At 47.3% G+C, this 27,271-nt stretch overlaps 1 protein-coding gene across 1 annotated transcript; it reads right to left on the minus strand.

Moving 5' to 3' along the window:
- Positions 1-876: 876 nt before the first annotated feature.
- On the minus strand, positions 877-27,271 carry ALDH9A1 (aldehyde dehydrogenase 9 family member A1). Its single transcript, XM_032422429.1, has 11 exons — positions 27,045-27,271; positions 24,837-24,982; positions 20,534-20,663; positions 19,497-19,631; positions 17,995-18,191; positions 17,207-17,347; positions 14,989-15,177; positions 14,663-14,750; positions 10,444-10,585; positions 6,939-7,051; positions 877-4,001 (listed from the first exon to the last, which is right to left on the minus strand). Exons 1-11 carry the CDS (start codon positions 27,223-27,225, stop codon positions 3,907-3,909), a joined length of 1,557 nt encoding a protein of 518 aa, XP_032278320.1. The 5' UTR covers positions 27,226-27,271; the 3' UTR covers positions 877-3,906.

Raw genomic sequence — 27,271 nt, forward strand, 5'->3', positions numbered from 1 at the left:
TAGATGGAAACTAGAGAACCACGCGGGTCTAATTACTCCATGTTGCACCGCAGGGGCCCCCCCCCCCACCGTGGGGAGCTGTGTGCCCTTGGGCAGGTTTATTAGCCTCCCTAAGCCTCAGTTCACCCAGCTGTAAGTTGGGGATAATGATAACACTTACCATAGAAAGTTCTTGAGCTCAGTCGACAGCACACGGACTATGCACCCCAGACCAAGGGCGCCACCTGCTGGTGAGGCTGCATGCATCAGGAGGCAGCATCCAGGTGACCTACTACCCTCTTAGGGTCTAAGCAGCCCCCACCCCAGGGTTCGCCCCACTCCCCTCTTCATCCCTCCCAGCACTTGCCTCCAAAGGTGGGCTCCTAACTCACTCGAAACTGAACAGTGTCTCGGGTCCCTCCCTCGAAAGCCGCCCTGTCCGACAGAACTTTCTGACACCGTGCAAAGACTGGACATCTGCATTGTCCAATAAAGTACCCGCTACCCATGTGCAGCATTAAGCACCTGACATGTGGCTAAAGCAAGTAAAAACCTGAATTTTCATTTCATTTTAAATGTAAGTAGCCACGTGGCTAGCGGCTACCGTACTCACAGCACCCCGGTAAAGCCACACGCGGTTCTCAACCGGTCTGCTGAGTTCAGCTTGGCAGGGACCTGACGAATCTAGATGACCGGGATGCCTGGGTGGCTCAGTCGTTAAGCGTCTGCCTTCGGCTCAGGCCATGATCCCGGGGTCCTGGGATCGAGTCCCACATCAGGCTCCCCGCACAGCGGGAAGCCTGCTTCTCCCTCTCCCACTCCCCCTGCTTGTGTTCCCTCTCTCGCTCTCTGTCAAATAAATAAAATCTTAAAAAAAAAAAAAAAAGAGAATCTAGATGACCAGGCCACATCCCAGATTGGTTAAATTAATCTTAAATTTGAAGCTTTCTCTGGGCACTTGTGTATGGCCAAAGTTGAGAACCATTGCTCTAAGAGCAGCGTTTGGCCAACTATTGTGCATAAGAATTCCCTGGGGGGTCCTGTTAAAATGCAGATCCTGATCCTTAGGTCTGAAGGGGTACGGAGATTCTGGGGCTCTCACAAGCAGACGCTGCTGGTCCCTGGGCCACCGTGAGTAGCCAGGCTAACCCAGCCCCTCTGATCCATTCACTTACGCAGACAGTCCTTCCCACGGGCCCAGCGGCCTGATGGTTCTGGCTCCGGGAGTTTGCATTTCTGGGAACTGTATAAAACTTCTGGATGTGAGAGCCTCCGTTTTGAGAAAAGCTCCATTTTCCATTCTAAAGCAAATGGCTAATGAACTGAACTGGGCAAAAGGACCCTTGGACTGGGCGGGAAGTGGCCACTGTCTTACAAGCAACAGCTCGTAAAGCCGTCAGGAGACGGGCTTAGTTAGCAGTTACCCCCTTTGAGAAAGTCCTAGGAGAGGTACACACCCAAAAGTTAACCATAGTTACCCCTGGGAGAGAAGATTAGACGGGGAGGGAGAAAGAAGGGGGCCCTTCTGCCTAACTTTCAAAAAGTGAATCAAAATAACCGGAGAAAAAAAACAAAGACGACGAGTCCAAGAGAATTTCGCTAGAGGACCTAACTTCTTCCAAATCAGAGGAAGCCCTGACCTCCCGGTTAAGTCGGTGTTTCCTGAAGTGTGTTTTGTACCTATTCCTCTTCTGGTAAACGTGTGAAGGACCATAGCTGGTGGCCTCCTGGGACGCACTGTGGACGGCGCGGGCTGGGGCAACTGCAGAAAGCTGCCCCCAATCCGAATCCGGAAAGTTCCCTTCTAAGGCAGGAAGAGACGTGCAGAGGAGATGAAGGAGCTAGAGCTGCGGGATGATTACAGGCGCTCTGGTGGGCTCTTAAGTGCTGTCACACGAGTCCTTGTCAGGGGGCAGCAGAGGGAGCTGAAGCTGCTAAACTGTTGGCCTTAGAGACAGAGGAAGGGACCATGAGCCAGGGAATGCAAGGGTCGCTCAGCACGCAGGACGAGGCGAGGGAAAGGCTTTTGTCCTGCAGCCTCCAGAGGGAGTGGGGCCCTGTCAACCCCTGAGGTTCTGCCCAGTGAAACCCCCTTGGCCTTCAAGTCTCTAGGCTCGTGGTCATGTGTCTGAGCAGTCCTAGGAGACCGGCACACAGCACTGAAGTTCCAGGACTGGGGGGAGGATAGCAGGAAGCACCAGAATTGAAGTCCCAGCCACCTGGCTTCTCCGATTCTGTTTCTTCTGAACATCGGGGCTACTATCACGCCTTTGTAATTTAGCGGGGGCACGAAATGAGAAGGACGTGGCAGTCGGCACACAGTGAGGATTCAAACACCGGCTCCCCTCCCCTGCTCTTTTCCCTTTAGAGGAACTGCCGAAGCCTGTCTTCTCCTACGCGCCCTCTGTGCAAATAAACACCCGAGAGGCTGATGCAGCTGCTATCCCCGAAACTATGGTGTTTAGCCATCATAATACACCATTAGATGAGGGCCCCGTAGGGAGAACTATCCCTTACCCTTGACCACTAAATTAGCTACCGTGTTGGTTCCTTTCATGTGCCAACCTGACTGGGCTAAGGGATGCCCAGACGGCTGGTAAAACATGGTTTCCGGGTGTGTCTGTGAGGAGGTTTCCAGAAGTTATCAGCACTTGGTGAACTGTGTGAAGCAGATGGCTCTCCTGTTCAGGGCCCAGACAGAACAAAAAGATGGAGAAAAGGGGAGTTTGATCTCTGCTTGAGCTGGGACATCCATCTCCTCCTGCCCTCGGACGCCAGCGCTTCTGGTTCTCAGGCCTTGGCACTCGGGACTTAGACCCTCTGCCCCCTTGGTTTTCAGGCCTTCAGACTCAGACTGGATCACATCACCTGCTTTCCTGGGTCTCCAGCCTGCAGATGGCAGAAGGGGGAGCCTTCTCAGCCTCCATGATCATGTGAGCCGATTCTTAGAATAAATCTTCCCTTATATCTACCTACCTGTTCCCTTATTCTATTCTACGGTACTGTGTCTCTGGACAACCCTGACTAATGCAGCTAACGGACATAACTATTTCCCTAAAAGGCAGAGAAAGGGGCCGGGTGAAGGCTGAGAAGTCGCCGTGGTCTGACAGCTCTGCAGACAGGCACTGCGTGCCAGGATGGGGAAGGACACAAAGCCTGCAAGTTCCCACGGGCCATAAGCATTCATGAAGCAATGAACGCCCATCCTTGTGTCCCGAGTGCAAAGGACAAATCCCCGGCCTTACACACTGAACTTCAGCCCTATTCTGTGGACTAGCATTCCCTGGAGATGGGCTTCATTTTAAAACATGAAGCTGAAAGGATTAGCAGTGCGATTTATTTCATTTCGGTGTGCTGCACTAGCATACGGCTAGTCTGTGCATTTAAAAAGAGAGCAGGCTGTCTGTCGTGCAAGGGTCGGAGGTCGATTTCCTCCACCAGCACCGAGTGGAAACAAAGTGCTTCCTCTGGCAAGGTGACCATCACGCAGAACGTGACCCTGTCTCATTGCGATCCCAACCATCGCCTTTCTCAATGGAATGACAAGGGCCCAGAGCTTTAAAATGTCAACGAGCAGAAAATGTTCTCTACGGACTCCACCAGGAACTTAACCAGGAGCCAGTTCTTTGAGCATTGTCAGGGAGTCAGATCTGTGGGAGAAGCATAATCCTGGTCCCTCTCCCTGTTCTCCAGAAGGGTGTTAAAGATTTCACAAACATTGGCTTTGAGCACAATCACAACTTCCTTGATTAGTTTCTAAAAGGCACTTAGGCACATTTTCAATTAAGAAAGGGACTGAGACATGAAGAAGGACACCGAGCCATCCTCTTATCCCGAGAGACACAATTCCGGGTTTGGAACGGAAGGCAGCCGTTGGGCCTCTATCGAGATCAGGCCTCGCTGCACACCTGGCCATGCCGCACGTTCTCAAAAGGCAGATTCCACATCACCCATCTCCACGCACACAGTCTTCAGCTGTGAATAATATTCGATTGTCACGCGGCCATTCTCTCTGCCGAACCCTGAAAGGAAGAGCGGGGTGAGGATGAGCCACGTGACTGAAAAGTCACGGTGACCGGCAAGGACAGGCCCGCTGACCCCAGCCGGGGGAGGAACACACAGCGGACAAGGTTTGGGACGAAGTCCTCAACTGCACATACCAGCTGTGGACCCAGGCATGGGGAGAGGTGACCCACTGGCCTTCGGGGAGGGGGCCCAGGAAATAGCCACGTCTCATTTCTACGGCAGGAATCTTAACTTAGGTATCTACCGCTCTGGGCTGAGATCCGAAAACGTTCAGGCTTTCCTATCCAGTGAGAAAGCAGTCTCTACAACAATCGAAGGACGCCTTCGAAAGTTGGTGCTAACTTGGGGCGCCTGGGTGGCTCCGTCGGCTGAGCGCCCGATTCTTGATTTCACCTCAGGGTCATGAGACCGAGCCCCACATCGGGCTCCATGCTAGGTGTGGAATCTGCGTAAGATTCTCTCTCTCTCCCTCACCCTCTGCCCCTGTCCTGCTCTCTCAAAAAAAAAAAAAAAAAAAAAAAAAAAGATTACTTCTACTGCTTAAAAGCTAAACTTCTAGACTAACTTTGAGATTATGAAACTTAATAGAGATACAAAGATCTGATTGCATAGGTCCAAATGGGGAAGGGCATCTTAGCAACAAAATGTGGAAAACACAGTCGGCTTGAGATTCTCTCTCCCTCTCCCTCTCCTCCCACTTGTGCACACGCGCATGCATGCTCTCTAAAATAAATAAATATCTAAAGATCTTTTTTATATTTGAGAGAGCGAGCACAAGCAAGAGGAACAGGGGGCAGAGGGAGAGGGAGAAGCAGACCCCCTGCTGAGCAGGGAGCCCGATGCGAGGCTCGATCCCAGGACCCCGGGATCATGACCTGAGCCGAAGGCAGACGCTTAACGACTGAGCCACCCAGGCGCCCCTAAAATAAATAAATAAATCTAAAAAAAAAACCCAAGTTGGTGCTCACTAAAACTTAACTCTACATAATAGAATTTTTAACCTTTTCTTACACCAAATCTGTTAAGAGCAACTTGCTGTTTACACCCCACCAACTCACAAAAGCAGGGGACTCTCCAGGTAGCTCAGATTACTCAAAGTCCAAGCACTGCCCGGTCACTAGGTCACACGTCACAAGGACAGCATCCTGGCCTTTCCTGTCACCCTGCCTCAGGCTTAGGTAGGCTCTGCCTCCAAAGGGCAAGGCCCGGTCCCCACACATCCACGTCTCCAGGGACACTATTCAAAAGGTGACTTCCTACAATGGCTCTGGCAAGGCCTCGCTCGGTCCTTTGTCCCCTTCCACACCCTCTGAGCACAGAGCTAGTTGGGTGGGTTAGTCCAGGTTGTTGCTCCTCAGATCTGGCCACATTTCGGTCTCTCTCTCATCCAAGATGGGACAAGCCTGAGCGCACGGATCCAAACATTTCGATTTGTGGAAGGGAAAGCTGGCCTAGGAGGGCCCTCTGAGGCCTACGCTGTAGATTCCAAACTTTTCCCTGCACCGAGTGTTCTGTCTTAATAAAGCAGCGCCCTGGATCCCACTCTGCATCCTGTGCCTGTGAGCCCAGCTCCTCTGGGCCCCGTGCAGGGACGAGGGTGATCAGTGGAGCATGAGCAGGGAATGCCAGGGTAATAACAAAACATAGTAAATCGAACTCTCAGATTAACACCCATCATGTCATCAGTCTCCTCGGGGTCTGTATGTTTGCCAACACTGTGATGGCCACAGATACGGGCCAAGAGGCCAGGGGTCAGGCTCTTAGCATGGTGCTGCTACAAAGTCGAAACCCATTTTCAGGGAAAGATATGGGAGATTACAGGGAATATTTACAGGCAATAAGCTCCAAAGAGAGAACCTCGAAGCAAGGGCTCTATCCTGGACGCCTCGAGGCTCCTCCTCACACTGGACTTCCACGTGCGCTCTGTTACAGTAACGCATGCATGACTGACCGAGTCCACGTAAGCGACGGGCAGCAGCTTAGGGACATTTCTGGTTGTAACCCTAGGGGCTGTCACTGTTGTTAAAAACAAGTTAATATATGCTTTCTGAGATGTAAGAGCCACTTTACATCTAAAAACTCCACAGTGGGGGCGCCTGGGTGGCTCAGTCCGTTAAGTGTCTGCCTTCAGCTCAGGTCATGATCCTGGGTCCTGGGATCCAGCCCCACATCGGGCTCTCTGCTCAGCGGGGAGTCGGCTTCTCCCTCTGCCCCTTTTCCCCTGCTCATGCTCACTCTCTCTCTCAAATAAGTAATAAGTAAAATCTTAAAAATAAAATAAAATCGTAAAATAATAAAATCTTAAAATAAAATAAAATAAAATCGTAAAATAATAAAATAAAATTTAAAAATCCACAGTGAGGGTGCCTGGGTGGCTCAGTTGGTTAGGCGACTACCTTTGGCTAAGGTCATGATCCTGGAGTCCCAGGATCGAGTTCCTGCATCGGGCTCCCCGCTCAGCAGAGTGTCTGATTCTCCCTCTGACCCTCCCCTCTCTCATGCTCTCTCTCATCCTCTCTCTCAAATAAATAAATAAAATCTTTAATTAAAAAAAAAAAATGCTCCACAGGGGATGACAATAACCATCCCTAGTATGGAACCTCTGGGAGTGGATTTATGCCTCCAGCAATCACGGACTGTGAAGAAAAACTAATTCTACCCACGAGATAAACTTTTTCGAGATGCTCTACCAGCCATTTACAAGCTATATACACGTCAGAACCTTCTGGAGAGCTTTTTTGGGGGGAAAAAGTTGCTTGGCTTCCATTCCCAGAGACTGTTGTGGTGGGTCTGGGGAGGACCAGGAATCAGGACACTTTCCCAGGTGATTCTGATGCATGGCCATGTTTGGGAAGCTGGTCTATAGGATCTGAATGACACCCCATGTCCCCAGAGACCCAGTTTGCTCTCACACTTGCCAGCCAGCCCCTCACCTGACTTCTTATACCCGCCGAAGGGCAGCTCCACCGGGCTGACGTTGTAGTTGTTAATGAAGCACATTCCGGCCTGCAGCCTGGCCACCACTCTGTGAGCGCGCTGGATGTCCCTATGAAGGGAAAAAACCGAAACAAAATGTGCTGGTTATTCATAGTTCCTTTTGCTCCTGCTCTAACAGGAAAAGTTAGGCTACCAGTTCTAAAGGTCTCAAAGTATTGCCAACTCATTTCCTCACAATGTGTTTTAAAATCTTGTGGCATCCCCGCAAAAGAGAGAAGGACTTGAGTTTTAGAGTCTCATCCGAAAGCATCTATAAAATAAGCAGCAGCAACAAGGAGGCCAAACACTTCAATGGGGAGAAAAAGAGTCTTTTTAACAAACAGTGCTGGAAGAGCCGGCCATCCACACATCCAGCAAGTAGGAAGGTCGATCCCTTTCTACACCACATATAAATATGAACTCAGATGGCTCATAGACCTAAAACGTCAGAGCAAAAACTGTAAAACTCTTCAAAGAAAACAGGAATAAATCTTCAGGACCCTGGGTTAGATAAATCCTTCTTAGACATGATACCAAAAGTAACAGACAAAAAGAAAAAACCAGAATGAGACTTGGTCAAAATTTACAATTTTTGTACCGCAAATGAGACTATCGAGAAAATGAAAAAGACAGCTTCGAGGAATGCAAATCAAAACTACACTGAGGGGCACCTGGGTGGCTCAGTCGGGTTAAGCATCTGCCTTCGGCTCAGGTCATGATCCCAGGGTCCTGGGATCGAGTCCAACATCGGGCTCCCTGCTCAGCAGGGAGTCTGCATCTCCCTCTCCTCCTGCTCATGCTCTCTCTTAAATAAATCTTTTTTTTTTTTTTAAGATTTTTATTTATTTATTTGACAGAGAGAGACATAGTGAGAGAGGGAACACAAGCAGGGGGAGTGGGAGAGGGAGAAGCAGGCTTCCCGCTGAGCAGGGAGCCCGATGTGGGACTCGATCCCAGGACCCTGGGACCATGACCTGAGCCGAAGGCAGACGCTTAACGACTGAGCCACCCACGCGCCCCTAAATAAATAAATCTTAAAAAAAAAAAAAACCACACTGAGACACCACTTCACACCCAGCAGGATGGCGGAAACCAAAAGGCCACGCAGTAGCGTGGGCTGCCCGGGATGTGGATGCGGAGAAACCGGCCCTCCCCACGCTGCTGGTGGGCACGCGAGGCGGTGCTGCCTCTTGGGGGAACAGCTGAGCAGTGCCTCAGAGAGCTAAGCACAGTCACCACATGACCCAGCAGTTCCACTTCTAGGGATGGGCCACGGGCAGAAATGAAACAGCCACACAGAGACTCAGATACAAGTGTCCACAGAGACATTATTCATAATAGCAAAAAAGTAAAAGCAATCCAAACGTCCACCAGGTGAATGAACAAGATGTACCCATGCAATGGAATATTATTCGGGAATAGGTTAAAGTACGGACACCTGCTACAACATAAAGACCCGTGAGAACATGCCGCTAAGTCAAAGAAGCCAGTCACAAAAAGCCACATACTGTAGGATTCCATTTACATAAAATATTCAGAATAAGCAAATCTGTAGAGCGAGCAAGTAGATTAGGGGTGGCCAGGGCCTGGGGGGACAGGAGAATGAGGAATGGCTGCTCATGTTCGTGGGACGATGAAAATGTTCTAAAATTAGATTATGGTGATGGTTGCACAACTCTGTAAATACACTGCAAAACAGTGGGTAAATTGTACGGTACATGAATTATCCTGTAAAGCTGTTAAAACAGTAACAACATATCGAGTCACCCTTTGTGAGTGCCTCCGTCCGTCCTGCGGCGGCAAAGCAAGAGCAGAGACAACGCATTCAGTCCTCACAGCGAGAAAGCAGCTCCTCAGAGAGGACTGACAGGCCGTGAAACTACTCAGCGTGTTACCCTAACGGTGGATACCGCTGTGCAAGTCCCCGGGGTGTACAACACCGACAGTAAGCCCTGACGTCACTGTGGTCTTTGGGCAATTACGGTATGTAGGTTCATCAATTACAACCAATGTACCCTTGGGTGGGGGACACTGATGATGGCAGGTGGGGGGTGGGGTAAATGGGAAATCCCTGTGCCTTGCCTTCCACTTGGTTTTGCAGCCCCTATGTACAAAGATCTTAATCACAATTTTACTTACAAGAGTTACAACTGGAAACAACAGTCTAAATATGCAACAATTGAAAAAAGGCCTACATATTTTACAACACATTCCAATTAGGAATTACTCTAAAGCCACGGAAAATCACCTTTTTGAAGAATACTGCCCAGTGTTTATATGCTTATAGGTTTCTAAATTCCTTGACATGTAGGTTTTCAATAGGCACCCAACCTGATGCTTTACATAGATCAGGACCTTAAATATTTGTCCAGTGAATGAATGAAATAGGATAGAATGTTCATCAACACTGTTTAAAGCTCAATTTAGGGGCGCCTGGGTGGCTCAGTCCTTAAGCGTCTGCCTTAGGCTCAGGTCATGATCCCAGGGTCCTGGGATCGAGCCCCGCATCAGGCTCCCTGCTCCGCGGGAAGTCTGCTTCTCCCTCTCCCACTCCCCCTGCTTATGTTCCCTCTCCGTCAAATAAATAAATAAAATCTTAAAAAAATAAAATAAAATAAAGCTCAATTTAAACTCAATAGCAGGGGGCGCCTAGGTGTCTCAGTCGGTTAAGCGAGTGCCTTCGGCTTTGGGTCATGATCCCAGGGTCCTGGCATCAAGCCCCGCATCGGGCTCTCTCTCTGCTCAGCGGGAAGCCTGCTTCTCCCTCTCCCTCTGCCCCTCCTCCAGCTTGTGATCTCTCTCTCTCGCTCACTCTCTCTCAAAAAAAAAAAAAAATCTTAAACTCAACAGCAGGGGCACCTGGGTGGCTTAGTTGATTGAGCGTCTGCCGACTCAGGTCATGGTCCTGGAGTCCGGGATTGAGCCCTGATCGGGCTCCCTGCTCAGTGGAGAACCTGCTTCTCCCTTACCCTCTGCCCCCCCAACTCGTTCTTTCTCTCTCTCTCAAATAAGTAAATAAAAAATCTTTTAAGAAAACAAATAGGGCGCCTGGATGGCTCAGTCTGTTAAGTGTCTGCCTTTGGCTCAGGTCGTGATCCCGGGGTCCTGTGATCAAGTCCCACATCAGGCTCCCTGCTCAGTGGGGGGCCTGTTTCTCCCTCTGCCTCTGCCGCTCCCCCTGCTTGTGCTCTCTCTCTCTCTGTCAAATAAATAAATAAAATATTTAAAAAATTAAAGAATAAAAAAAAAGAAAAATAAATAAACTCAACAGCAGGGGCTCTGGCCATTCAGGGCAAACTACAAGATGCTACTCGGGCACCTTTGGACCTCACCTGGAGCAGGCAGAAAATGCTGATGAACATGTCAACTCCAGAGAGGAAATGAGGGCAGTGGCCTCTCTGGGCAGACCCGGCATCCGTCCCCTATTCCTGCAAAGCTGCCTGAGTGTCCTTCCCCACATACCTGGTAAAGACACCAGCTGCTAAGCCAAAAGTGGTATCATTGGCTCTTTCCAGAACCTCAGCTTCAGTGTCAAATGGTAAAATGGACATAACTGGTCCAAAGATCTCTTCTTTCACGCAGGTCATGTCGTCTCTGCAATTAGCTGCAAACATCGTAATAGAGTCAAACATCAGTGAAGGAATGATCGTGCTTGGTGCCTGAAAATGTCTTTTCCACAGTAAGCGCTGAAATACACAGCCATAAGAACGCCTTGAGAACCCTACTCGAAACATCGCCTGCATATCAGCCAGAGTCTGAAAACCAATCCTCACGTATCTACAAAGATGGCAAGTCTACGTTCTCTTAAAAGGTTGTTCAGAGCTCGTGTATATACAAAGTACAAAAAGCACTCTGGTCACCTGTATGTCACACTGTACTTTGGGGACACCTGAACTATCTTAAAGATGTAATAAATAACTCTTGGGTTGTGCTTAAGGATAGTTCATTATGTTCTAATTCTCTGAAAACTAGTAATCCACATACGACATTTAGGGAAACGATTAGCCAGAATATTAAATTATTCAGGACAATCACTACCCAAGAGTCCCAGGAAATATTTTATTATCTCCTGCAGGTTGGTAACACTGCATGGCCCTGTATGCAATGAATTCTATGTCGGAGACTCAAAGGTGATGCGGGCATGAAGTAAGAGGTGGCAGGCGAGGGAAGGAAAGGTTCCTGTCTGAAATGGAACACTCACTGTAGTTTAGCCCCCAAATCTTAAGGAATCTAAAGTTAACCCAGACTCTCAAACTTTAATATGAATAAAAATTAATTGGGGGTTTATTGAAAAGCAGATCGCTGGGCCCCACTCTGAGAGTTACATTGAGGGGTCTAGGGCAGGAGCCAGGAATCGGCCCCTAATTTAACAGGTTTTCCAAGTGGCACTGACGTCATGGATCACAAACCAGGCTTTCAGAATCACTAGAATAAAGTGATTCAGTTAGCTCCCTGTTCTTTGCCTAGGTTCACAGCTTGTTTAACTTTTTTTTCCTAATTGTAAAATATATATTCCCTGTGAAAAATCTGGAATATTCAGAAATGTACCAAGTATAATAAAAATCACCTTTAATCCCAGCAACCAAAGAAATGTACCAAGTATAATAAAAATCACCTTTAAACCCAGCAACCCTATTAACATTACGATGAATACGCCATTCCTTCTTTCTGGGTTTATACCATACACACTATTGTTTACTCTATATTTTTTATTTGTATCTAAAAATATATTGTAAGCTTTTCCTATTCAGTTAATAAGTACAAGCTAATCCATGGTATGGATGCTAGGTTCATAGCTTTCAAACCTCAGTGGATCTTTTTTTAGCGAGGGCTAAAGGTTAAAATGCATCAGATAATCAAGTGCTGAAAATGGACACAGCTGTCAACCTTAGGGACAAAGATCAGCTGGATCTATCTTCTAGACAAGATGTAAGGAATTACAAAACATAATTCAATCTGTATATAGTTTTTTAAAGCCTGTGAAACTGATTTTTTTTTTACTATTTTTTAACTTAAATTCAATTAATTAACATATAGTGTATTATTAGTTTCAGAGGTAGAGTTCAGTGATTCATCAGTTTTATATAACACCCAGTGTTCATTACATCCCTCCTTAATGTCCATCACCCAGTTAACCCCATTCCCCCACCCTGCTCCCCTCTAGCAACCCTGTTTGTTTCCTATGATTAAGAGTCTCTTATGGTTTGTCTCCCTCTGTGGTTTTGTCTTATTTCATTTTTCCCTCCCTACCCCTATGCTCCTGTTTTGTTTCTTAAATTCCACATATGAGTGAGATCATATGATAATTGTCTTACTCTGATTGACTTACTTTGCTCAGCATAATACCCTCTAGTTCTATCCCTGTCATTTCAAATGGCAAGACTGCATTTTTCTGATGGCTGAGTAATAGTCCATTACATATATTGACCACTTCTTCTTTATCCATTCATCTGTCCATAGTTTGGCTATTGTGGACATTGCTGCTATAAACATTGGGGTGCATGTGCCCCTTTGGATCACTACATTTATATCTTTGGGGTAAATACCCAGTAGTGCAATTGCTGGGTCATAGGGTAGCTCTATTTTTAATGTCTTGAGGAACCTCCATACTGTTTTCCAGAGTGGCTGCACCAGCTTGCATTCCCACCAACAGTGTAGGAGGGTTCCCCTTCTTCCACATCCTCGCCAACATCTGTCGTTTCCTGACTTGTGATTTTTAGCCATTCTGACTGGTGTGAGGTGGTATCTCACTGTGGTTTTGATTTGTATTTCCCTGATGCCGAGTGACATTGAGCACTTTTTCATGCGTCTATTGGCCATTTGGATGTCTTCTTTGGAGAAATGTCTGTTCATGTCTTCTGCCCATTTCTTGATTGGATTATTTGTTCTCTGGGTGTTGAGTTTGATAAGTTCTTTATAGACTTTGGGTATTAGCCCTTTATCTGGTAAGACATTGCAAATATCTTCTCCCATTCTGTCAGTTGTCTTTTGATTTTGTCGACTATTTCCTTTGCTGTGCAAAAGATTCTTATCTTGATGAAGTCCCAGTAGTTCATTTTTGCCTTTGTTTCCCTTGCCTTTGGAGATGTGTCTGGCAAGAAGTTGCTACGGCTGAGATCAAAGAGGTTGCTGCCTGTGTTCTCCTCTAAGATTTTGATGGACTCCTGTGTCCCATTTAGATCTTTCATCCATTTGGAGTCTATTTTTGTGTATGGCGTAAGGAAATGGTCCAGTTTCATTCTTCTGCATGTGGCTGTCCAATTTTCCCAACACCATTTGTAGAAGAGACTGTCTTTTTTCCATTGGACATTCTTTCCTGCTTTGTTGAAGATTAGGTGACCACAGAGTTGAGGGTCCATTTCTGGGCTCTCTCTTCTGTTCCATTGATCTATGTGTCTGTTTTTGTGCCAGTACCATACTGTCTTGATGATGACAGCTTTGTAATAGAGCTGGAAGTCTGGAATTGTGATGCCACCAGCTTGGGTTTTCTTTTTCAACATTCCTTTGGCTATTCGGGGTCTTTCCTGGTTCCATACAAATGTTAGGATTATTTGTTCCAGCTCTGTGAAAAAAGTGGATGGTATTTTGATAGGGATTGCACTGAATGTGTAGATTGCTCTAGGTAGCATTGACATCTTCACAATATTTGTTCTTCCAGTCCATGAGCAGGGAACGTTTTTCCATTTCTTTGTACCTTCCTCAATTTCTTTCATGAGTGTTCTATAGTTTTCGGAGTACAGATCCTTTGTGTCTTTGGTTAGGCTTATTCCTAAGTATCTTATGGTTTTTGGTGCAATTATAAATGCAATCGACACCATAATTTCTCTTTCTTCTATCTCATTGTTAGTGTATAGACATGCAAAGATTTCTGTGCACTGATTTTATATCCTGCCATTTTGCTGAATTCCTGTATGAGTTTAAGCAATTTTGGGATGGAGTCTTTTGGGTTTTCCACATAGAGTATCATGTCATCCACAAAGAGTGAGAGTTTGACTTCTTCTTTGCCGATTTGGATGCCTTTTATTTTTGTTGTCTGATTGGACTTCTAGTACTATGTTGAACAGCAGTGCAACTACCAATATTTTTATAGGGATACTAAGATACATTGTAAAATAACAGAGGGAAGCACGAAAATAACATTACCTAGAGCAGTGGGCACCTCTGAGGGAGGGGGGAAGTAAAAGGGTCGAAGACAGCGGGATGACCATACACTTGCCTGTCCAAACCAGGAGATGTTTAAGATTGAAAAGAGGTGCTAAAAACTATTAAATTACAAAATTTTTTAAATATCGCCAGATTGTCTGACAAATTGGTTTTATTATATTGATGACATATCGTTCAAAGAAAAACATATTCTTCAGCAACTTTCCTGAGAAAAGAAATTCATTAATTTTTTTTATCAAACATGCACTACCATTTCTTTCTTTTTTTTTTTTTTTTGAGCTCCTTGCTTCCAGAACAACAGGTGTCGACCCAGTTAAGTCTCAGGTAAACTAAAGCACACTGCTGTCCAAGAGGAAGGGCACATGGGAGGTAAGGAAGAACTTCTACTCCTTAAGTCTGAGCAGTGGGGACACTGTTTACTGACACTTGCTTCATACCATATACGTATTTTATAAATACACTTTTCTATCTAACATTTATTTCAAACTGTTTAAAAGCAAACAAGAAGAGGACGTACTCAGTACACAAGGTCTCATGTAATATCCATCCTTCAATTTGGGATCTTCGGGTACATGTATGTCTCCACCGCACAGCACTTTCGCACCCTGCCCAAAAAGAAGAAGAATGCATAGTTTCTATTAAACACACAACCCTGATATGCACCCCTGAAACATTCAGTGTGTCCTGAGCAGACACCTAGTCAGCCCACTGCAGGTACACAGCAGAACACAGCTGAGGACATCGTGAGCCAAGCAGGTATTAGCACAGGAAAAGTGCACCCAGCAAGGAACGTGGAATAATTCCCCTCCCTCTCGCCCCATCCTATTTCTATTTGTTTCTCACCTGCTCCTTTGCCAGCTTAACAAACCCAAGGACTCGCTCCAGGTGTGGGCGGTTAATGAGGGGACCCATCCTCGTATCTTCCAGAAGGGGATCTCCGATTTTTATCTTTTGGGTCCGCTTCACTACTTCTCTTGTAAATTCATCAAGAATTTCCTTTTGCACAAATACTCTTGTGCCATTACAACAAACCTGAAGGACAGACACAAATGTGTATGTGTGTAAGGAAGGAAAAAGGAAAAGAGGGAAGAATCCAACAGCTTTAATCTGAAAAGAGACAGTATACCTTTTTAAAAGGTTAGTTCCAGCTCTAAAAATTATCCCCATCCAGAACAGAATCACACATGGAATTGTGGACACACCACCCTATCAGCAAAGAAATTGCCCGCCCTTCGAGAAGAAAGTTCTGGCTTTTTGTTTACATTTCCTTAAGGCCATTCATAGATCCACATGAGCCACACGAGCTCTCCTATTGCCTCCTGTCAAGAGGCTCAATGGGGCCGCGTATTTAGAGAGTAGGAGGGGACGGGAAAGCAAAAATAGACTTAAGCACTAAGGGCTTGAGCCCAATAAAACCCTGAAGCATTTCACAGTGAACATCTGTCTCTAAAATCACCAGTCATGACCATTTAGATCCTCCCGTAGAACGTGAGCACAGATACTGTTCAAATGCTATCAGAACTATAGATACAAAGTCCAAAAACAGAGCCAAGTACTGATGCTCACAGAATAATGAACACATATCAAAAGGTCACGGGAGCTGCCATGAGCCAAATCAGTAATTATCTGAGCATCAGAATAAATAATGATAGTAAATGGATTGTAATCCATAGAATAAAGTAAGAATCCATGGTCCGTGATAATAAAAATAAATGAGTGAAAAAAACACGGGAGAAGGAAAAGTTCCTTCTCACAGTGGAGAGTGAACTGATAAATGTAGAAGAACGGAATTGGGAAATCACCATTTGGGAAACCCCATCATAAAACTGTTTCCAGCAAAAATCATCCAAGGGTGTTAAGACTAGTGGGGGAGAGCTGAGGAGGTGCAGAATCCTGTCGCACTGTCTGCTACGTGACGCGTCTCCCCCGACGAACACCCACCCTCGGCAGGGTCAACAGCACCTCTGAGAAGGACACAGCATCGCTTCTGTGGTGTTTTTTTGCCCCAAACACATAACCCAAATCTTACCAAAGGAAACACCAGACAGACCCCAAATGAGGGACATTCTACAAAATAAATAGCTTGTATTCTTCAAAAAGGTCCTGAAAGATAAGACTAACTGAAGAGCTGACTGTTCCAGACTAAAGGAGGCTATGCGGACATAACAACTAAAGGCGACACACCTTCCCGGATTCGGTCTTGGACCAGAAGAAAGAAACTGTGTTTTTGTTTAGTTTGCTAAAAGGACTAATGTCAAACAAATGACAACATGTGGGGTGCCTGGGTGGCTCAGTCCGTTAAACGTCTGCCTTCAGCTCAGGTCATGATCCCGGGGTCCTCGGATCGAGTCCTGCATCGGGCTCCTTCTCAGCGGGGAGCCTGCTGCTCCCCCTGCTTGTGCTCTCTTTTTCTCTCTCAAATAAATAAATAAAATCTTTTTTTAAAAATGATAATATGTGGATAGGGGCTGCAGAGTGCGTATACTCCATACGAGGTTATTGATTTTACTAAGTGCACCGTGCTTACATAAGAGAATGCACCGTGGGGTGCCTGGGTGGCTCAGTCATTAAGCGTCTGCCTTCGGCTCAGGTCATGATCCCAGGGTCCTGGGATCGAGCCCCGCATCAGGCTCCCTGTTCAGAGGGAAGCCTGCTTCTCTCTCTCCCGCTCCCCCTGCTTGTGTTCCCTCTCTCACTGTGTCTCTCTCTGTCAAATAAATAAAGTCTTTTATAAAAAAAAAAAAAAAAAGAGAATGCACTTGTTTCTAGAAAATACACACAGAAATGTAAAAGTTATGGATCTTATGTCTGCAACTTTCAAACCGTTCAGAAAAAGATAACACGCATATGTATGTATAGAAAGAGAAACAGAATGACAAAGGAAATGTGATAAAATGTTAACATTTGAGAAACGTGGCTCAAAGATACGAAGGAACTCTTTGCACTATCTGGGCAACGCTTCTGTAAGTCTGAAATTATTTCGAAACAGAAAGCTTTAAAACATGCTGTTCGATGAAGGGGCGAGATTCCTTTGAGACCTCTGCCAGGGACGGGTGCATACCTCGCCTTGCGTGAGGAAATTGGCCATCAGCGCCCCCTTCACAGCGTTCTCCATGTCACAATCGGAGAAGATGATCAGGGGAGATTTGCCTCCCAGTTCCAATGTGACGGGTTTGATTCCTTTGGCTGACATCTCCATGATCTTACAGAACAAGAACAAACACATTGAGAAGCGTCACGCAGGTAAAACCTCATGCTACATCAGCTAGAACCTGAGCCTCCAGGCATCTTGAACTACGAAGGACCTGCAGCCTTGTCTTGTCAGGGACTTTGCCCTTTCGTCTACCTATCCTTTTCCAGAACCCTTAAGAGAATCCACAGGACTGCACTTGACTTTCTGAGGAGGGAATGCATTTTGAAACTACCGTTCATTCACGTGTCACAGGCGGAAACTCTTCTCTTACTATTACTGTGTTCAAGGCTGACAGTTAGTTAAGGTCAAAACAGTACCTCGGAAATAAATTGAGCGAGCACCCTTCCTTCTGAGGTGGCTGCCACAGAGGAGCTCAGACACCAAGGACCCAAGTGGCAGCCCAGACCCCGCGCTCGGAGACACGGGCAGAAGATGACTTCCATCCCCTCGGGGACCGACTGCCAGCCTAATGTTCTGATCATTCCACTCCACTTCCTTCCCCGCTCACATGTCTAAAGCGCGCTTCAGATCCTTGTCCCGATTCCCACGGCCTCCCTCCCAGCACAAGCTGGGTAAGATCGGAAGGTAAGCCTCCGACATGTACTCTGGGCAGGCCCGACACCGCCATCTGTGGGGACCCATACTGGTTTCGTTACCTTCGAGCCGGTGGGCACACTCCCGGTGAAGGAGACTTTGGCCACGTCAGGATGCTGACACAGAAACTGGCCCGTGGCCGCCCCTCCTTGAACCACGTTGAAGAGCCCAGGGGGCACGCCAGCCTCCGTGTAGATCTCGGCCAGCCGCAGCACCGACACCGGCGTGAACGGAGACGGCTTGAAGACCATGGCGTTACCTGCGCAAACCCGAGACGCGAGCACAGAAGACCGCTTAAGACCGGCGATCCTCTGAGCACAGGGCGGGACAGGAGGACAAGCCAAGAGCAGCTCCAAGTGTTTCCTGTCCACCCCTCCATCACCTCCTAGACCCGCACTGGTACAAGTAAGTAAACCCAGCTTGTTCTCCCCACCTTGGCTTCTCGCAATGAGCAGATCCCAAGCCACGCACCCGCCCAGTCTCAACCAGGAACACCTTACACCCGCATTTCCAGACCTTTCCACAGCTATGATCTCATTTAACACGTGCCACAGAAGGAGGAAGCGGTGCGCTCACTCCCACTTTAGAGAAGTTGGAAGGAAGACCAGAAAGGTTCATTTTGATGAGTCTCCAAAGCTAGTGACTTAGTTCTAGTCCTTCTGTCGCAGCTGTCTCTGCCTCACACGGGAACTTGCAAAAAGCAGGAGGACACGAAGCGGCAACACGAGGAAAGCTGCATTTCAACACAGCGGCCCAACCGTGGTGCTTTCTTTAACCTCAGGATTTTTTTTCCTAAGATACAATAAATCATCTTTTCCCACCGATTCCTCTTTAAATAGTATGAGAAAACTTCTTCAGTCAGCCAGCCCAAGTTTCTCTAATGGGAGCCTTGTTTATCATTTGTCTTAAGAAGGACAAAGTTTATCTTCTGCTTCTTAAGTGAAGCCAAACTTGAGTGCGACTCCCTCCACAGAAATCATCCCACAATTTTTGTGCAGAAAGGAGAACTTATAAGGAGCACAAATCTATATCAATGTGACCGTAAGAAATCAGGCTTCCAAGGCCAAAATTAATGGTCTTCCTTTCCATAACAAAAATAAATTAGATAAATAAAAGTGGGAATGGGGCGCCTGGGTGGCTCAGTCGGTTAAGCGGCTGCCTTCGGCTCAGGTCATGATCCCGGGGTCCTGGGATCGAGTCCCACATTGGGCTCCCTGCTCGGCGGGAAGCCTGCTTCTCCCTCTGCTTGCAGCTCCCCCTGCTTGTGCTCTCTTTCCCTCTCAAATAAATAAATAAAATCTTTAAAAAAAATAAAAATAACAGTGGGAATAACATAGAAGCAATCCGTGTGCGTGCGCTAAGCTGTCAGGTTCCGAGGCGGCAGGGTAGTGGGGGACGCCCGTCCTCTGAGGCTTCAGGTGTCCCAAGGCAGGCCCCTTCTGCTGTGGAGTATGAGTGTGTGAATGAGTGTGTATGTGTGTGTGTGCACGGGCACGGACAGGTGAGAGGCAGAGAATGGGGCGAGAGCGGACGGCTCCCACATGGAAGAGCCATTCTTTCTCACCACATGCTAAGGCTGGCGCCGACTTCCAGCAGGCGATCTGGAAGGGGTAGTTCCACGCGCCTATTCCCACACAGACGCCAAGCGGTTCTCTTCTGGTATAGCCAAACGATCCGCCTGGGAGCTGGATATGCTCGCCTAAGGGGGAAACAGAGGAGTCGCAGAGAATGCAGGACTGCCTTTCCGGAGACTCCGCCAACAGCCCTACTCAGCTTGTACCACACTTGGTGGCCTCCCCGCTGACCCTGGCCTCCCTGCTGTCCCCGGCCTCCCCGCTGACCCCGGCCTCCCCGCTATCCCCAGCCTCCCCACTGACCCCGGCCTCCCCGCTGTCTCCGGCCTCCCTGCTGACCCTGGGCTCCCCGCTGTCTCCGGCCTCCCTGCTGACCCCGGCCTCCCCGCTGACCCTGGCCTCCTCACTGTCCCCAATACGCCGGCGCTCCCTGTCTCCGCTCTAATGTTCATTCTAGCCTTGCGTGCACGCCTCTGCACATTCTCTCCGATAAAGAATCCTACCCGTCCCTCAAACCTGTGTTCACTTGACTTAATATAATCCTCTAAAACCTTAGAGCGTCTAGCAGATAATAACTTAAAGGAAACAAGATGGAAGTGTAGGACCCAAACCTCAGACTCTGGCTCCCCACTGCCCTGCTGGGTGCTGGTGACCATCCAACACCAACTACTGTAAACCTCACAGAGTCAAACAAAACAAAACCTTTTCTGCTAACTTAACTGGGTGGAACTAGTAAATATAACGCTTACTGACTCTTGCAAGAACTGGTTTTTTAACAACTTGGCCTGAAGCTCAGGTACCATGCTGAGTGCTTTACGTATATTTTCTCATTTAATCGTTATGAGAACGCACGAAGACAGTTTCAATAAGGAAAGATAAAGTAATTCTCAGGGTCACCCACGCGGAGAGTGATAAAACCAGGATTTTTAACCCAGGTCTGTCTTAATCCCCAAATCTCTCTCCTTCACCACTAGGATCTGCTCTTCTGCCTCCCGGCCACCTGCTCCCAGGCCAGGCCAGGGCTCACCAGCCATGGATGCAGCCAAGCCCGCATAGTACTCGAGACACTGCCATGAAGTGTCCATGTCCCAGCGGGCCTCGAAGATGGACTTGCCATTGTTGATGGTCTCCACAGTGGCGAGTTCATCCTTCCGTTCCTTCGGGTAAAACAGAAGACTAGATTTAAGACATATTACCAGACACCTCAACATATTCAACACTCAGACTACATCACACAATTTTTAAAAATAGAAACAGCTTGCATTTTTTTTTTTTTTTAGAAGGTGCTCAACCTAATTGGTGTTCAGGGAAATGTACTTTTTTTTAAATTTTATTTTATTATGTTATGTTAGTGAAACAGCTTGCACTTTAAATGAAAGGAGTGGTGCTGTTATATTTGGAAGAGAGAAAAAGCTTACTGCGGAACAGAGCCCTGGTCTCCCCTCAAGTTAATCGTCACAGATTTAAGACCCATACCCCGTTTCAAGGTCGATTAGAAAAGGAATGGTTTGATGGGGCCCCTGGGTGAGTCAGTCGGTGAAGTGTCTGCCTTCGGCTCAGGTCATGATCCCGGGGTCCTGGGATCGAGCCCCACGTCGGGCTCCCTGCTCAGCGGGGAGCCTGCTTCTCCCTCTGCTCTTCACCCCATTCATGCGCACGCTCTCATTCTCAAATAAATAAATAAAATCTTTAAAAAAAAAAAACTTATAAGAAAAGGAATGGTTTGCGAAGTGAATGTTATATATGTGTATGTGTATAAACACGTACACACGTGCACATAATGTGTTTGCATGTATAGAGTAAGAGACAGGCATCATTACGGAAAGGGTAAGCAATCGCCAAACACATATTTGTCAGGTAAGAGGTTATATACACGCATGGCTTTAAATCACCCAAAGACACGCAGCATGTGAAAATCACAAGATAATTACCTTCTAATGGTCAGTACTCATCAATTCTCTTTTTAAATACTGTCCCAGTTGTAGCCTCCATGACTCAGAGATGCTGGAGATGGTCCAGGGATGGAATGGAAAGGTTTGGGAAACTGGCCTAAAGAGAAAAGCTAAATAATGCCTTTCTTTGTCCCAAAGATGAAAGAGCTGAATGAACAGAGCGTGTAAAAGTGGACGTTGGCTATTATGGATCCAGTGTAAAAATAAACAAGAGGGTGAACATCTGTACATACATAAAAGGTGCATTGAAAACTGACAAGATGCAGCGCTGTCTTATGAAACCTGATAAGCGGGGAGGCAGACCAGAAGCAAAAGGAAATGGCAACCACAAATATCACGAGCCCGTACCCACAGTACACACCTCGGGAGAGAAGAGGGGAGGAATATAAAAATCACTGGGAAAGTCGGACCGTGAGATCTGAACACGCTATGCTTCCATAAAGGCCAGAGCCATCAAGAGTTTTGAGTGAGTCATTCCACCTTCATCGCTACGATAAAAAACATATGGATCCAGTCTCTGCCTTCACGAAACCGATTTTTAAAACAGGACGTTAGTAAATTCTAAATAAGTTGGCCCAGACCCTGTGCTCTCAGACCCAGGCAGGAGATAAGGACTTCTGTCGCCACGGGCCCAATGCCGGTCAGCCGTTCTAACCACCCCCAGTGCACTGGACTAACCACTCCCTGCCCCCTCACACATTTAGGGCACACTTCAGACCTTTGCCCACAATATCAATGGCCTCCCGGCCCATACAAACTAGATAAGATCAGAAGATAATCTGGGTAGGTCAGGCACTGTGAACCAAGAGCTAAGTTTTCTTTCAATTATTAGATAACCCTGGAAATTACCCAAACTAAGACACACAGAGAAAAAAAAATGGGAAAAAAATGAACAGAGCATCAGTTGCTAGAGGAGAGCTTCAAGCCGCCCAGTCTCTGTGTAACTGGAGGCCCTGAGGAGAGACAGAACAGGGGGCAGAAATTCAGTTAGAACTTCCTAATTTTAAGTTAAAGCACTGAAAAAAAACCATCAACCTAGAATTATATACCTACAATTCTTTCAAAAGGCAAAGCAAAATGAAGACTTTCAGACACACCAGAGCTGAAAGAACATCACCAGTGAACCTGCGCTATAAATGCTAAAGAAATTTCTTCAAGCAGAAAAAATATGACACCACATGGAAATCAGGGCCTACACAAAGGAATGAGGAGCACCAGAGGGAGAGGGAGAAGCAGGCTCCCCGCTGAACAGGGAGCCCGACGCGGGGCTCAATCCCAGGACCCCGGGATCATGACCTGAGCCGAAGGCAGATGCTTAACTGACTGAGCCACCCAGGCACCAAAGGGGCCAATTCTTAAGAGGACACAAAACCCTAAATGCTTATCCACTAGGAAAAAGTGAAACACAAACTAAAATAATAAATTATCTGCTTGAGTTACCACTTTTGGGCTACCTAATTCAAAATAATTTTTTAACGACAGAGGAAAATAGTTGGGAGGAAATCCTCCATGAACACTGCTTCATCTCTGTGTGGCCCAGGCTTTCCGAGCAGAGGACACTGGCAGGCTGAGAGGCAGAGGCCCTGGAAGGCAGACTCGGTGTCTGCCTAAAGACAGAGGTGCCTGGAGAGATGTGCAGATGGAAAGCTCGCTGCTTCCCATTTCTGGAGACACCTGCTTACTTTCCAGGGTAATAAAGCTGGTAACACCTTCCCCCCCGAACCCTGGAGGCGATCTGCTTAGTGAGTCATCTCTCTTGCTCCACGGTAGAGCAGACACAGGCGTGAGAGCAGCTCCTGTCTAAACTGAGTCTCATAGGGTTCCCCTCCTGGGGTGCAACCTCTGCAAGCGACAGGGTAACCGGTGGCCCTCACTGCATCTCCCTGTGGGGACTGGAGCTCAGAAAACTAGTATTAAGGTACTGCCCTGACTGCTGCATTTTGCTGTATCTTTCTCGGGGCACCTGGGTGGCTCAGTCGGTGAGGCGTCTGCCTTTGGCTCTGGTCATGATCTCAGGGTCCTGGGATCGAGTCCCACGTTGGGCTCCCGGCTCAGTGGGGAGCCTCCTTCTCCCTCTGCCCCTCCCCTCTGCTTGTGCTCTCTCTCTCTCAAATAAATAAATAAATAAAATCTTTAAAAAAACAACATATCTTCCTCTAATCCAGCAAGCCTCGTGTCTCCTGTCACTATATATGTGTACATATATATGTATGTATGGTAATTCTCAGACACGTCACAGTTTCTGACTTAACACACTTGTGAGAACAAAAATCACCAGAGTTCTACCACTCAGAGATAACCACAATTCATATTTTGGTGCACATGCTTCTGAACCTTCTAATTTTCTGTAATAAGCATCTCTAGTCCTTTTGCTTTTTAAGACTGTAAAAAGTTTAGGCGTTCAATCGGTGAAGCATGCGGATTCTTGATCTCAGGGTCATGAGTTCGAGCCCCATGTTGGGTGTAGAGATTACTCAAAATAAATAAAATTAAAAAAAAAGACTGCAAGAAGTTTTAACTTTGTTTTTTTTTTAAGATTATTTATTTATTTGAGAGGGAGAGAGAGAGCATGCGAGCAAGAGGGAGGATGGGGAGAGGGGCAGATGGAGAGGGAGAGAGAGCATCTCAAGCAGACTCCCCGCTGAGTGCAGAGCCTGACACGGGGCTCAATCCACAACCCCAAGACCACAACCTGAGCCAAAATCAAGAGTCTGACGCTGGGGCGCCTGGGTGGCTCAGTCGTTAAGCGTCTGCCTTCGGCTCAGGTCATGATCCCAGGGTCCTGGGATCGAGCCCCGCATCGGGCTCCCTGCTCGGCAGGAAGCCTGCTTCTCCCTCTCCCACTCCCCCTGCTTGTGTTCCCTCTCTCGCTGTGTCTCTGTCAAAGAAATAAATAAATCTTTAAAAAAAAAAAAAAAAAAAGAGTCTGACGCTTAACTGACTGAGCCACCCAGGTGCCCCTAACTTTGTTTTTTAAGAAGGGAACATCTATAAATCTATGACATCTTCCCAGGCAATTAAGGTAGAAAATGTACCTGAAAAAAGAAGAGTAGACTTAAGAGTCATCAGAGGAAAAAATAAACTGTTCAGGACAAGTACACAGAGTTAAAAAAGGAGACAAGCTGCAAAGGACACATGACAACAAAGATGGAGAAGACAAACTGCCAAGGGAGAGGTCACAGAGAGCCAAGATCCAGAAGGCAATTACTCAAAGAAAGCATGGCCTAGATACCCAGGAAATCATGCGAAAATGATTTTCAATTTCATAAAAAAGGCATTGCCTCACAGAGCATCAAAGTCTAACTGCAAACCATCACAGGGAACCCTCAGAGCAACTCAAGGGGGACATTTCTGAAAGAGAAAAAAAGTGAAACATACCCTTATTATTCTGGCCGCCTCCAAAAGAATTCGACAGCGCTCCATGCCAGATTTCTGACTCCATATTTTAAAGGCGGCCTTGGCATCTTGCACAGCCAAATTTACTTCCTTCTCTCCTGAGCAAGTGAAGGTGGCTATCACTCGGCCTGTAACCGGAAACACAGTGTTATCTCCAACTGTCGCCTCCCCATTTAAAGAAAGTACTGTGTATCCAAATTCCCTTTTAGTGACCCCCTTCTTGTTTTCAGCTATGGTTTGATTTCATGACCACCCCTACACCAACAGTTCTTAACTCTGTTCTGAGGTGACTGAACCCTTTAGGATTCGAACAAAAGGGGGCGCCTCGGGGCGCCTGGGGTGGCTCAGTCGTTAAGTGTCTGCCTTCAGCTCGGGTCGTGATCCCAGTGTCCTGGGATTGAGCCCCGCATCGGGCTCCCTGCTCAGCGGGAAGCCTGCTTCTCCCTCTCCCACTCCCCCTGCTTGTGTTCCCTCTCTCGCTGTGTCTCTCTGTAAAATAAATAAAATCTTTAAAAAAAAAAACAAACAATGTTTGAGAATCTCAGGGGTCTTGCGAAATCAAAGTTGAAAGTCCTCAGTCCCCTGGGTTATAAACTCTGATTTGATATCACTGGTCTATGTTCTACATAAGTCATATCATACTACTGAGACGCTTCATGCGTGTGGTTAATAAACAGCAATATCAGGAAAACCTATCCTTAAACACAAGAAAAAATTTTTCTCATGGGGCTCCTGGGTGGCTCAGATGGTTAAGTGTCCGCCTTCAGCTCAGGTCATGATCCCAGGATCCTGGGATCAAGCCCCACATCAGGCTCCTGGCTCAGCGGGGAGCCTGCTTCTCCCTCTCTGTCTGCCTCTCCCCCTGCTCATGCTCTCTCTTTCTGTCTGTATCTCTGTGTCTCAAATGAATAAATAAAATCTTAAAAAAAAAAATTTTTTTTTTCTCAAAAATAAAAAAGTCCGGTCTCTCCTTTTCTTACTCCAACCTTATTCCCTATCCTGGTGCAAAATATGAACCCCACATCCCAAGGGTTGTGACTGACTCTACCAACAAGAATTCTTTAAGTACACCAAATCGGCAGTTCCTTTTCCATCCCCCAAGAACTCCAGGGACTCTGCTTTTTCCAGAAAGACTTCACAAGCCTGCAATTTGTTACAAATTTGAATAGCTAGTTGGTAAGGGCAGTGGCTAAGGATTGCACACATTGTAGGTAATTAAAATAAAGAGCAATTTTTCTTTCTCCTGTAGGACTACAGGGATGGGGGTGGAGAGGATGTTCCCTCCAGAAAAGTCCGCTGATCCCTGGGGCCCCTTCCTGCTCTGACAAGGTTACTACTGCTCTGTGGTTTAGCAGAATGGATCAATCCTAAATTCTGCAGTCCTTCGCAATCCAGTTTTGTCCCTCTGGTCACCTGCCATTCTGGTTTGCACAAAACATTTACATTTTTCTCCCCACAAATATTCCATAAATCTCAGCAAAACAAACATAAACCAAAACCAAAACCTCTTCCTCATTAGCTGTGCGATCTTCAGAATTCTCAGCGCAAATCCAGGGCCCAGCACGGTATTTGGCAACCTCAAGCACTGGATAAAAGCTGGGCTTTTTTCCCTTTCCCAATTCTAATTCATGCACAGAAATATTTTAACGCTAGGAGATGGCAACAAAGCCCTCATTCATGCTTAGAGTCATCTGTGCATGCTTCTTCATTCTCGGCACTAATGTTTTCACCTGCGTCCTTCTGGAAATCCTTTAATCCTTTCCTATGCACAAAGTTGAATACATTACTGCCGTTCTAACTTTAAAAATTAATAACTAACAGGGGCACAACCTCACGCACCGTGGCTTTGTAGACTCTCTTCAGGCCGTTGTAGCACGACCCGCGATCCCCCCCGCGACGCAACTCACCAGCTTTACCAGTTTTCTAGACTCTCTTCCTGTTCCTGTCCAGATGCATTCGCGTTTGCAGGAGTCCTTAGCTGCCTGCACATACAACTCTATTCTCCACACCGTCACTCACCTATGCCCAGCAAACGTCTGCCGAACGCACTAAATGAAGGTTCAGGGCAGTAGGACACCTCCACGAGTGGGGCGGGGAAGCGCCAACCCGCGCCCGGGCCCCGCCACCGCCCCCCTGCACCGCCGCGGCCCCCGCCGCCCAGGCCCCGCAGCCCGGTCTCCGTCCCGTTACCGGTTGCCGGCTCGAACGCCTTCTCGGTGCCGGAGGCGTCCGCCGGCTCCACGCGGGCCCCGCCGCGGTAATTGAGCGGCTGCGACACAACGAAAGTGCCAGTGCTCATGGCCGCAGCAGGAGCAGGCCGAAGGGTGCGGAGAAGCGGAGCGAGCGCTGCCCAGCGGGCTCGGAGAAACATGGGAGCCGGACGCAGCGCGGAGAGCAGAGGTTTGGGGCGGCGGGGA

This window comes from Phoca vitulina, unplaced genomic scaffold (genome assembly GCF_004348235.1).
Source record: "Phoca vitulina isolate PV1807 unplaced genomic scaffold, GSC_HSeal_1.0 scaffold26, whole genome shotgun sequence".
Lineage (NCBI taxonomy): Eukaryota > Metazoa > Chordata > Mammalia > Carnivora > Phocidae > Phoca > Phoca vitulina.